This window comes from Carlito syrichta, unplaced genomic scaffold (assembly GCF_000164805.1).
Source record: "Carlito syrichta isolate Samal-C Ts95f unplaced genomic scaffold, Tarsius_syrichta-2.0.1 Scaffold315804, whole genome shotgun sequence".
In the NCBI taxonomy this organism is placed as follows: domain Eukaryota; kingdom Metazoa; phylum Chordata; class Mammalia; order Primates; family Tarsiidae; genus Carlito; species Carlito syrichta.
In genome coordinates, this window is record NW_007259900.1 from 1 (window position 1) to 13,129 (window position 13,129).

The following is a 13,129-nucleotide window of genomic DNA, read 5'->3' on the forward strand; positions in this document are numbered from 1 at the left end:
GAAACTATTGGGGGGACAGGGTGGGGAGGGAAGGTGGGATTAACGGTAGTGGACATCTGTCTGGGGACGGGGGGCACACCTCATCAACAAGGGTACCTACACAATGTATGTTTGTATACCTAACCCTTAACTGTACCCCACAATTTTAAAATAAAAAATATATTAAAAAAAAAGAACACCAACTTTCATAAAGCAGCTTATAGGTAAACTGAAAAAAGATATTGACTCTAACCCTATCATAACTGCGGACTTAAATACCCCACTAAAAACTACAGACAGTGGAATAAAAATAAATATCAACACCAACAAAGCTCCCCAAAGCCAAAAAAGACATGGAAATTAATAACATGATCCTAAACAACTCCTGGATCTATAGAAATCAAATTAGAAATTGAAAGATTCCTGGAAAAAAAAGAAAATGAAGAAATATCTTACCAAAATCTCTGGGCTACCATGAAAGTAGTACTTAGCGGGGAATTCATATCTCTATAAATACACATGAAGAAAATGGAAAGATAAAAAGTTAACAGCCTAAAAAAATCACTTAGGGAAGCTGGAAAAGCAAGACCACCAAAACCCTAACTTCAGCAAAAGAATCCAGATCACCAAAATAAAAGCCCAAATTTGGGACATAAAAGACAAAAATATAATACAAAAAAAAATCAATGAAGCAAAAAGATGGTTCTTTGAAAGGATAAACAAGATTGATGGACCCCTAGCTAAACAGACCAAGAAAAAAAAAAAAGAAAAGAAAAGCTCAAATAAGCACCATCAGAAATGCAAAAGATCAAATCACAACTGACCCCAAAGAAATACAAAACCTTATCAGAGATTACTATGTACACTTGTATGGAAACAAACTTGAAACCCTAAATGAAATGGATGAGTATCTGACTTCACACAATCTCCTCAGGTTTAAATAAGAAGAAATTGAGACCCTAAGTAGACCCAGGAAATCGACTACATCATAAGAAAACTACCCCCTCACCGCCAAAAGGCCCTGGACCAGATGGCTTTCCAGCAGAATTCTACAAAACACACAAGGAGGAACTGATACCAATCCTACTGAAAATATTACAGGCAATTAAGAAAGATATAACTCTCCCCAGATCATTTTATGAAGCTAACATCACATTAATACCCAAACTGAGTAAAGATACAACAAAGAAAGAAAACTACAGACCAATATCCTTGATGAACACAGATGCTAAAATTCTCAACAAGATTCGAGCAAAGGGGTTCTAACAACACATCTCAAAAATCATCCACCATGACCAAGTAGGTTTCATCCCTAGAACTCAGGGCTGGTTCAACGTATCCAGGACCATAAATGTAATTAAATATATCAACAGTTGTAAAAACAAAAACCACATGATTATATCATTAAATGCAGAAAAAGCTTTCAATAAAATCCAGCACCCTTTCTTGATAAAAACCTTCAAACATCTGGGCATAGATGGAAGATGCCTTAAAATAGTAAGTGACATCTACAAGAAACTCTTAGTCAATATACTGCTAAACAGACAGAAATTGGAATCATTTCCCCTGAAAACCAGAACAAGACAAGGGTACCCACTCTCGCCCCTATTGTCCAACATAGTATTGGAAGTCTTAGCTAAAGCAATCAGACAAGAGAAGAAAATCAGGGGTATCCAAATAGGAAAAGAGGAAATTAAGTTATCTCCCTTTGCAAATGACATGATTCTATACCTCAACAACCCAAAAGAATCTGTCAAAAACCTCCTTGCATTGATAAAAGACTTTGGCAATGTCTCAGGGTATAAAATAAATGTGTAAAAGACAGTTGCATTCTTATACACCAACAGTGAACAAGCAAAAACCCAAATAAAATACACAATCTCATTCACAATAGCCACAAAGAAATTGAAATACCTTGGCATCTTCCTAACCAGAGAAATGAAAGTACTTTACAATGAAAGTACTTTACAAAACACTGATCAAAGAAATCAAAAATGACACAAAAAAATGGAAAAATATTCCATGCTCATGGATTGGAAGAATCAACATTGCTAAGCTGTCCAATCCTACCCAAAGCAATTTACAGATTTAATGCAATACCCATTAAATTTCTAGCAGCATTTTTCTCAGACTTGGAAACAATAATAGAGGAATTCATATGGAAACATAAAGGACCATGAATAGCCACAACAATCCTCAACAACAACAACAAAAAAAGCAAGAGATATCACACTCCCAGACTTTAAACTCTATTATAAAGCTACAATAATCAAAACAGCCTGGTATTGCTATAAGAACAAGCATATAGACCAGTGGAACAGGATAGAGATTCTGGAAGCAAAACCTCAATATCTCAACCAACTCATCCTTGACAAAGGCTCTACCATCAACCACTAGGGAGAAGAGAACCTATTCAGTAAATGGGAAAACTGACTGACCATGTACAGATTAAAACAAGACTCCTATCATCATACACAAAAATCAACTCTAAATGGATCAGAAACCTAAACATAAAACCTCAAACTATAAGAACCTTAGAAAATGCAGGAGACACCCTTATGGAAATTGGAACTGGCAACCAATTCCTGATCAAAACCCCAAGTGCCCATGTCATAAGAGATAAGATGGACAAGTGGGACCTCATTGAAATGACAAGCTTCTGCACAAAGATACCATCAAGAGAGCAGGGAGACAGCCCACAGACTGGGAAAAAAATATTTGCCAACTGTATATATGACAAAGGCCTAACATCTAGGATCTACAAGGAACTCAAGTGCTGAAAAAAAAAACAACAAAAAAACAAGTAGACCCATTATAAACTGGGCAAAAGACACGAATAGACACTTCTCAAAAGAAGACATACGAGCAGCCAACAGATACGAGAAAAGATGCTCTGTCTCACTAGTCATCAGAGAAATGCAAATTAAAACCACACTGATATACTACCTAATTCCAGTCAGGATGGCAATCAGCAATAACTCAAAAAGCAACAGATGCTGGAGAGGATGCAGGGAAAAGGGAAAACTTCTATACCATTGGTGGGAGTGTAAGCTGGTACAACCTCTGTGAAAAATGGTGACAATTCCTAAAAGATCTAAAAATCAACCTTCCATATGACCCTGCAATCCCCCTGCTGGAAATATACCCAAAAGAACTCAAATCACTCTATGAAAAAGATACCTGCTCATGCATGTTTATTGCAGCATTATTCACAATAGCAAAAACATGGAGCCAACCATGTTGCCCATTGAAAGAGAAGTGGATTAAAAAAAATGTGATACATATACATGATGGACTATTACCTTAAAGAAGGACAAAATTATGAACTTCACAGCAATTTGGATAGATTTAGAGTCTATAATACTGAGTGATCTATCACAGAAACAAAGAACTGTTCTCACTCATAAGTGGACCTTGAACAATTATCCTAATACTATAGGAAAAGGATTGGCAATAGTGAGAAACTGCCAAGGGAGGAGAGACACACTTCATCAACAAGGGTATCTGTATAATGAACATTTGCATACCTAACCCCGAATTTTACCCCACATCTTTAAAATAAAAAAATTTTTAAAAAATTATCAATACTTCTACATTAATTATAATACAAAATTATAAATTAGTATTTGTGACATGATTTATACTTAAGGGCAGTCATATCTACATGAAATAAACAGAAGATATTAATTGCTTACTGCATATGGATTTTCAAGTATAATTCCTTTCTCAATCATGTTCCAATCAGCACCAGCAAGATTTTTATCCAATTTGAGTGCAGAGGCTGTAGATTTGGTTAGTTCTTGAAAGTGTTGAAATGTATTATATTTTGGTGATGTGACATGACGAAGACCTTTGATAAAAAGAGCACATCTTATAAATAGTAGAACACCACCATTTTTATGTAGATTATAAAACTTCCTTTTGTTTTTAGCTTATTGTCACTAAACATTTTTGAAATTTAAATGATTCAACATAAATTGTTTAATAATGGGATACTAACAATTTCAAATTTGAGATTTCTACTTTTGCATTTCTTCCTACAAAATCTGAAGTATATAGTAATAATAGTAATGGCTAGTATTTATGGAGTGCTTACTATATGCTATAAAAACATGTCCCAGCACGTTCCATGTATTAAGTCTGTTATTTATCTTGACCACCTTTTAGGGTGAGTCCTTTTTCCTAGTTTGGTATATGAGGAAACAAAGGAACAGAGGTGTAATTGTTAGTTTTATGTGTCAACTGCATTGGGCCATAGGGTGCCTAAATATTCAGTTAAGCATTATACTGGATGCATTCATAAAGGTATTTCTGGATGAGAATAGCATTTACATCGGTAGATAAAGTAAAGTAGATTGCCTTCCAGAAAGTGAGGAGGATTCATTCAATCTGTTTGAGGTCTGAATAGAACAAAAGTCTGAGTGAGAAATAATTTGGTCTCTTTGCCTGAAGATCTTTGAGCTGGGACATCATTCTTCTCCTGTCTACAGACTTGGACTGGAACTTGCACCACTGGTTTTTTTGATTTTCAGGTCTTCAGATTGCATATCTTGGAATTTGGCTACCATAATGACATGAACCAATTAAGCACACATGAGGAATTATCCACATTATTCTCTAAGGTTTCAATCCTTCAAACCATCTTTTGCTTTTGAACACACCCAATTTCTAACTTCTTTAGAAATTTAGCAGCTTGTGTTTTCTGCTTTATTTTATATATAGTTTGTTTACTTTGATGAACATATGACTCTCTGATACTGTCTTATCTGATGTGTTTACTGTCTGTTTCTACTCATTTCAATGTACGCTCATTTTACTCAGAAATCTTGTCTGTCTTAATAATGTATCACTATCAGTTAGAATGGTGCCTTGCATATAGGAGACTCTTAATAAACATTTGTTAAATAATTACATAAACTTATAGCATTATTTTAGTTATACTGGCCTAATGCAAATCTTTTAAAATAAAGAAGTCTCTAATCTAAACCATTAATATGATTAAGATTCAGTTTTCTCTTCTCTTAGGCACCATCGACTTGTATTCATATAAATTCTTTTCTTCATTACTAGCACTTTTAAAAGCATATTTAAAATACTTTCCTATCTACCCAGAATAGTAATTATTTTGGCTTACCTAGTTTAGTAGCTGCTATTGGCAAAATAAATCTATTGACAGTTAGGGTGATTAAGCATACTGACACTCCATGAAAAACTATCTAGAATTGAAAAAAATGCAGTGTAATTATTCATGAAAGTTTCATATAACTTAGTCTATATTTACTATTATAAATTAAGGTAGATTGTACTATGTTAACAAAAGTACATCGTAGGAAGAAATTTGGATATCAGTCTAAGGCATGATGAAAGTACTCTGAGAATTCTCTATCTTCCTGCACGTAATGTTTTCATGCTTTGGAACCAAACTGAAATCAGTACACATGGTTTGGCAAGTAAGTAAATACTTACAGAGACATTGGGAAAGAAAGTCTGCCCTTAGATTCCATTACTGCGCTTCCTGAGCCTTGAGCATACACCGGTACTTTATCAATCCTTAACCGTTATCCACACCTCTCTGTGCGTAGTCAAACAATTCTCTAATCAACATTACCAGCACATCTCCACCCAATAATTCACCTCAATTGGGAAGAGAGAACAACGTAGAGGCCTTGATATGTTTCTTCTGCTTCATACCTTGCCTCTTTGTCACCCTTTCAATGTTAGGATGAAGAAGTTATGAATGTCTTTGGTGCCACTTGATTTATTTTTCCAATGATATCCCATCAGTCTCCATAGATGAGTGGACTAGCCCTTTTCAACTTGAGACTACACACTTCTGTGAATTATGGAATTCTAACTTCCAGAACTTATGTTAAATGCCCAGTCAGTCCTCTGTTCTATATCCACAGATGAAAGTTAGAAACAGAGCATGAAACCATATTAGAGGCTCTCAAAGTTGTACATTAGAATCACTTGCAAATGTTAGAATATTGGTTGCTAGAATGCCCCCACTGAATATTCTTCTTATTTATTTATTTTTTTTTGAGTTGAAGTTTTACTCTGTTGCTCAGGCTGGAGTGCAGTGGCATGGTCATGGCTACCACAGCCTCGACCTGCTAGGAAAATCATTCTGCCTCAACCTTCCAAGTAGCTAGAATTACAGGTGTGGATCATCACACCCAGCTAAGATTTTGATTGTAGAGACAAGGTCTCACTAAGTTTCCCAGTCTGGTATTGAACCCCTGGACTCAGGCAATCCTCTTGCCTCCACCTCCCAAAGTGCTTTACAGGTATAAGTCACCATGCCTAGCCACTGATTTAATGTTTTAAGTGTACAGGCCACACATTGGTAATTAGTAATTTTGAGGTATAATATACATACAATGAAATGTATTCATATACCATTTGATGACTTTAGACAGTGCATGCACCTATATAAACCCTAATCCGTTCAAGATGCAAAATATAGTCATATTCTTCTAAATTTCTCTAGTGCCCCCTTCCAATCAATTCCCTACCTACGAGAGGCAGCTACTGTCCTGATTTCTATTTCTACAGGTGAGAATTGCCAGTTCTGAAATCTTCATATAAATTAGCAAATTATGTGTCTCACTGTGGTTTTAATTTGCATTTTCCTAGAGTAACAATGCTGAGCATTTTTAAAATGCCTATTAGTATGCATCTTTCTTTTTGAAATGTTCAACTCTTTGTACAATTTTTAAATTGGGTTATTTTTCTTTTATTATAAAATGTACAAACTAAAAAAAATTCTGGATAGAAATGCCTTGTCATTTATTGTGTATTGTGAATATTTTCACCCACTCTGTAGCTTATCTATTCTTTTCTGTAAAACTACCTTTTGATGAGCAAACTTTTCAATGTTGGTGAAGTTATTACTTTTTTTGTGTCCTAAGAAACCTCTCCTTATCCAAGGTCACAAAACTATTTCTCCCAAAAGTTTTAGAGTTTTTTATTTTATATTTAAGTCTATGATCCATATCAAATCATTTTTATGTATGATGTGAGATTAAAATATGTTTTATTTTTTCCCCTAATGAATATGCAGCAATTCAACATTATTTGTTGAAAAGATTAATTTTTCTTTCATTGAACTGCTTTGGTATCTTCTTCAAAAATCAATTCACCAAATACATGTGAGTTTTCTGAACTCTTTATTACATTCTATTGATCTACTTTTTATTCTTATGTCAGCATTCTATCAACTTAACTACTGGTATCTTGATAGTAAGCCCTGATATCAGATAGTATGAATCCTTCAACTTTGTTCTTTTTCAAAGTTATCGTGGCTATTCTAAGTTTTTTGTATTTTTATATAAAATTTAAATTTGGTTTAGCTATTTCTAAAACAAATCTTATAAAATTGGAATTGTGTTGAATACTGTGACATTTTAATAATCTTGAGTCTTCCAATTCATGATTGAAATATATCCCCATTTATTTAGGTCTTTTAAAATCTCTCAACATATTGTACTTTTCAGTGTACAAGTCTTGCACATTTTGGAACAGAGACCCTATGTTGGCCCCCAGAGATATCTACTTCTTGATATTTAATCTCCTTGAGTGTAGGCTGGTCATATTGACTCATTTTTAATGTAGAATATGAAGAAGTAATGGAAATTCACTTTCAATATTAGGCTATTAAAAGACTGTGGCTTCCATCTTGGGGGCTTGCTCTCTCTAGTGCTCTAGCTTGCTCATTCTGAGAGAAGCCATGTATCACATTGAAAACTCACTTATGGAGAGACCCATGTGACAAGGAACTAAGGGAAGCTTCTGTTCAAGAACCAACAAGAAACTGAATCCTTTAGTTCATTGTTTGCAAATAACTGAATTATGTCAAAGGCATGCAACCGAGTTTAGAAGCTGATTCTACAGCCCCAGTTGAGCCTTTTGATGGCTGCACACCCAATTTATGCTTACATAGAAATTTATAAGAGAAACTAAACCAGAGGTACCCAGTAATTTGCACCCAGATTCCTGACTCACAAAAACTGAGATAATAAATGTTTCTTGTTTCAAGTAGCTACATTTTATAATTTGCTACATAACCATAAGATAGCAATAACAATATATACATATTTCATTATTTTTATTCCTATGTCATGTTTTTGATGTTATCATTATTATTTAATTTTTCTGTTTGCTATTAGTATAGAGAAATATAATTTCATTTTGTATACTGAACATGCATCTCACAATTTTGATAGATTTACTTATTTATTCAATGGTTATTTGGTACATGCCAATCTGTTTGCCTTTTTTCCTCTCTATTGTCCTGGATAGGACACCGAATACATATTTACCTGTTTTTTCAAACTTAGGGGGAAAACATTCAGGATCTCATCATTATGAATCAATTAAACTTTAGGGTTTTTTTTCTTCTCTTTAAATAAATGTCTTCCATCAATTAAGGCAGTTTTCTTTAAATTTTATTCCACATAAAGTTTTTCTTTCTAAAAATATCAGTGTTAAATTTTGTCAAATGCTTTGTCTGCATCTATTAAAGTAATAATAAAGGTTTTCTCCTTTATTGTGGTAATGTAGCAAACTATTATTTTTTGAATGCTAAACTAACATTACATATTTGGATAAAAACTACTTGATCATAATGCATTATCATATATATTTTTTACTTTATACTTTTTGATAGATATTGTCTCTTTGTGATATATATGAGTGAAGGGGTAGGGAGAGAGAGAGAGAGAGAGAGAGAGAGAGAGAAATTTTATTGGCCAAATGCTTTTTAACAATTGTTGCATTGTGTTTTATCCATAGTTTATTGTTCTTGTAATATCTCTGTTGGTCTTTGGTATTAGAGTGGGCTGGCCACATTAGATGAATAAGGAAGTGTTATAACTCTTTTTATTTTATGGAATAATTTGTACAGAATTAGTAGTATTTGTTCTTTAAGTATTTGGTAGTATTTACTAGTCAAGCTATCTGGGCTTTTAATTTTCTCTTTGAGAACATTTTTTATGTCCAGTTTCTTTAACAGATGTAAGGGTATTCAGATTTTCTATTTGTTCTTGTGTTAGTTTGGGTAAGGTGTGGAGGTTTTTTGTTTGTGTTACTTGTTTTTTGTACTTTTTTTGGAGGGATTTGATTGTCTCATCTAAGGTGTTGAAATTCTTGGCATAATGCTGTGCACAGTTTCCACTTATTCCTTTAATAACTGAATAATTTGTAATCATATCGCTTTTTAAATTACTGATATTGGGCTTTCTCTCTCTCTCTCTCTCTTTTTTGAGTTGGAGTCTCACTCCATCGCCCAGGATGGAATGCAGTGGCATGCTCACGGCCACCCCAGCATCAACCTGCTGGGCTCTGGCGATCCTTCTGCTTCAGCATTTCAAGTAGCCGGAACTGTGTGCTACTGTGCCTGGCTAATTTTTTATTTTTTAAATTTATTGTAGAAACGAGGTCTCGCCAAGTTGCCCTGGCTGGTCTTGAACCCGCTTGCTCAGGCAATCGACTCGCCTCAGTCTCCCAAAGTGCTGGGATTACAGGCTGAGCCACTGAGCCTAGCCGATAATTTTTTTTTTTTTAATCTCTCTCCCTCTCATTCTGTGTATCGCTCATTCTTTTTTTGAATTTAAACTTTTTATTTTGAGATAATTATAGATTCACATACAGTTTTAAGAACTAACACAAGGAGATTCTGTGTACCACTTACTTAATTTACCTGAGTGGTAACATCTTCCAAACTATAGTAGACAATGACAGCCAGGATGTTGACAAGCATCCTAGCATAGACAAGATACAGAATGGTTCCATTGCATTAGAATTCCTCATGTTGCCCTTTTATAGCCACGCTCACTTCCCTTCTGCCTCTACCCCTTTTAACCACTGGCAAACACTAATCTGTTCATCATTTCTATAATTTTGTCATTAGAAAATGTTATATGATTAAAATCCCATGGTATATACTCTTCTTTGAGATTAACTTTTTCACTCAGCATAATTCCCTGATGATTTGCAAGGTTGTTGCTTATATCAATAGTTTGGTCCTTTACATTGCTGAGTAGAATTCCATGATATATGTGTACAACAATGTATTTAAACATTTATTTGTTGAAGAATATCTGAGCTGTTTTCAGATTTCGGCTGGTATCAAAATTCATGTGCAGATTTGAGTAGATGTAAATTCTCACCATTCTGTGATAAATCCCCAGATGACCAATGACTAGACTGTATGGTAGTTGCATGTATAGTTTCTTTTTTTTTTGAGTTGGAGTCTCACTCAGTCGCCCAGACTGGGGTGCAGTGGCCGCTCCCGGCCACCGCAGCCTCGACCTGCTGGGCTCCGGCAATCCTTCGGCCTCAGTCTTCCGAGTAGCCGGAATTACAGGCGCGTGCTACCATGCCCAGCTGATTTTTTGATTTATTGTAGAGATGAGGTCTCGCCTGCCCAGGCGGGTCTCGAACCCGCGGGCTCAGGCAATCCACTCACCTCAGCCTCCTAAAGGTGCGGGATTACAAGCTGAGCCACCAAGCCCGACTGTATAGTTTCTTTAAAAAAATTATATGTATATATATATTTTTTATATATACGTATATATATTTTTTTATATAAATTATATATATATATAATTTAAAAGTAAATTAGAGAAAGAGAAAGGAGAGAGAAGATTCACCTCTCCAAGGTGAGGGATGGAGCCAAAGCCAGGAAGCATGGTATAGTTTTTAAAAGTGACTTCCAAACAGTTTTTCAGAGTGACTATACTATTTTATATTACTACCAACAACATAAGAGTTGCAATTTTTTTACTATTTTTTTCTGCATCCTCTGCAGCATCTGATGTCAGTGTATTTTATTTTAACTTTTCTGACAGATGGTGTCTCACTGTGGTCTTATTTTTATTTCCCTACTTGCGAATGACATTGACTATGTTTTCATGTTTATCTGGCAACTGTATGCACTCAACAGTAAAATGTCTTTTCCTATATTCTGTGCATAATTCTTTCACTATGTAGTTCTGAGGGTTCTTTACATATTCTAGATATGAAGATTTGACAGATACCTTGAGTGTAAATATTATCTCTCAGGTTAAACTTTGCCTTTATATATTTGTAATATGGTTTTTCATAGAGCTAAAGTTTTAGATTTTGATGAAATATAATTTATTGACTTCTTTTTTTAGTGGATCATACTTTTGATGTGAAACCTAAGGAAGGAAGCTCTGCCTTTTTTTAGGCTCCGAAATTTTATTCCGACTGTTTTTTTGAAAAGTTTTACATTTTATATTTAATTTCATAATCCATTTGGTATTAATTTTTATATAAGATGTGAGACAGGTTAAGCTTCATTTTTTTCTGCCAACAAATATCCAGTACTTCTGTACTATTTTCTGATAAGACCATCCATTTTCTATTTAAGTGCTTTTGGATCTTTGACAAAAATCCACTGGGAATATATTTTCCTGCTTCCTAACATGCATGCTAATATTTGATTTCAGACTGTGTATTATGAATGCCACATTATTGAGAGTCTTGATTGTATTGTCTTCCTGTAAAGAGTTTTGAGTTTTGCATCAGGCAGCTAATTTACTGGCAGATCATATTATTCTACTATGGTATCGTTTTAGTCTTTCTTAGAATGGGTCTAGAGTAAATCTTACCTTAGGGCATAATTCTTATTTCTAAGGAATGGTCTTTCTGGGGTCACAACTTAATCTATGTATTGTTGGGTGAGGCTTATACATCATGGTTAGTCAGAACTCAAGTATCTGTCAGTCCTGTGTGGCTTCCAGAATGTCCATTCAGCTCAAAGCTTCCTAATAGCTCTTTGCTGATTTGTTTCCAAAATCTTTACAGATACAGATTAGTATTGGACTAATGATTCAAAGGGACTCCTAGGTAGATTTCTGATACTCCTTTTCTATATAATTATTTTATGGTACCCTGACTCGCCCGACCTCAAATTCTAGTTATGTTAGTCGCCTTAAAATGCTGATTTTTTTCCCCCCACTCAGTGAGATAACTGCCCTCTGTTTGTTCTTCACTTCTCTGTGCCACATTTTGGAAGAAAGGCCAGAATGAACGTGAGTTCACCTTATATATCTCCAAGAAGCTAATCATACAGTGTCCCTTGCTCAATACTAAATCAGTTTCTTCATATATTTTATATATTTTATATATTTCATATATTTTAACCATTTTTCTAGTTGTGTGTTATGTAGTTGTGTGATCCTCATTATTCATCATGGCAAAGGCCAGAATTCCACAGACCCTGGTATTTTTCTAGAAGTTCCTGAAACAATCTAAAGTGCTATTCTAGGGAAATGACCACTAAATTAGTTTAATAGTTTAAAAATAATTAAAGGTAACACTTACAAAGCAGGCATATAGTACAATATGCCAGACTTATTTAATCTTCACTACAATTCTGTGAAATAAATACCAATATTGTTCAATTGTACAGACGAGAAAATGAGGCACGGTAATATACACATTATATAACTTGTAAGTCGTAGAGCTAAAATTAAAAAGGCAGTATGTCTTTAAAGTTAGTGTTTTTAACAGTTCACTTTATGGCCTCTTTGCAGGTATTAGTAAGTTAGCTGTAGGATTCAGCAAGGTTAAATTAAGAAAGAAGTGATACTTTGCTCTTAAGGAGTTAACTACTAGTAAGAACATTTTACTAAAAGATTTTATTTACTAAGGTTTTATTTCAAAGCAGGACTACATGGTAGGTCATCATCATCCTTTTCCTCCTTATCATCATAACTTATATTTACTATACATTTATGATATGCTAAACAATATGCTAAGTGGATTATGTACAAGTTAAAATTTCTCATAATAACCCTGTGTGAGAGTGGTATGCTAGGGCTGGCTCTTACTAGCTCGTAAGAGCTGATCATTACGTTTTCAAAAAGTTTATGAGCTAATCAATGTTCTGTTGGTGGAAGTGATTACAAAGAGAAATTTGCAAATACTACAAATTAGGGCTTCTCCCCACCTTAACACACAAGTTACTTGTTAGACATTTACCAGCATACCATTGGTACTATTATTAAGTCTGTTTTGGAGTGAGGAAATTGACACTTGGCATGAGGTGGAAATTTAAAAACTTGCTGAAGGCCACAGAGCAAATAACAGCTAAGCTAAAAATTGTAGAACCTAGATTCAT

At 34.5% G+C, this 13,129-nt stretch overlaps 1 protein-coding gene across 1 annotated transcript in view; it reads right to left on the reverse strand.

Moving 5' to 3' along the window:
* Positions 1-3,674: 3,674 nt before the first annotated feature.
* The window catches only part of LOC103275886 (sodium/hydrogen exchanger 10-like), a gene marked incomplete at its 3' end in the record, with an annotated part of 41,845 nt that continues 32,390 nt past the window's right edge, over positions 3,675-13,129 (reverse strand). Inside the window, exons 12-13 of the mRNA XM_021706592.1 lie at positions 5,114-5,195; positions 3,675-3,829 (exon numbers count right to left, since the gene is read on the reverse strand). Of these exons, the coding sequence (XP_021562267.1) occupies positions 3,675-3,829; positions 5,114-5,195 (237 nt within the window). The remainder of the gene's footprint in view (positions 3,830-5,113; positions 5,196-13,129) is intronic.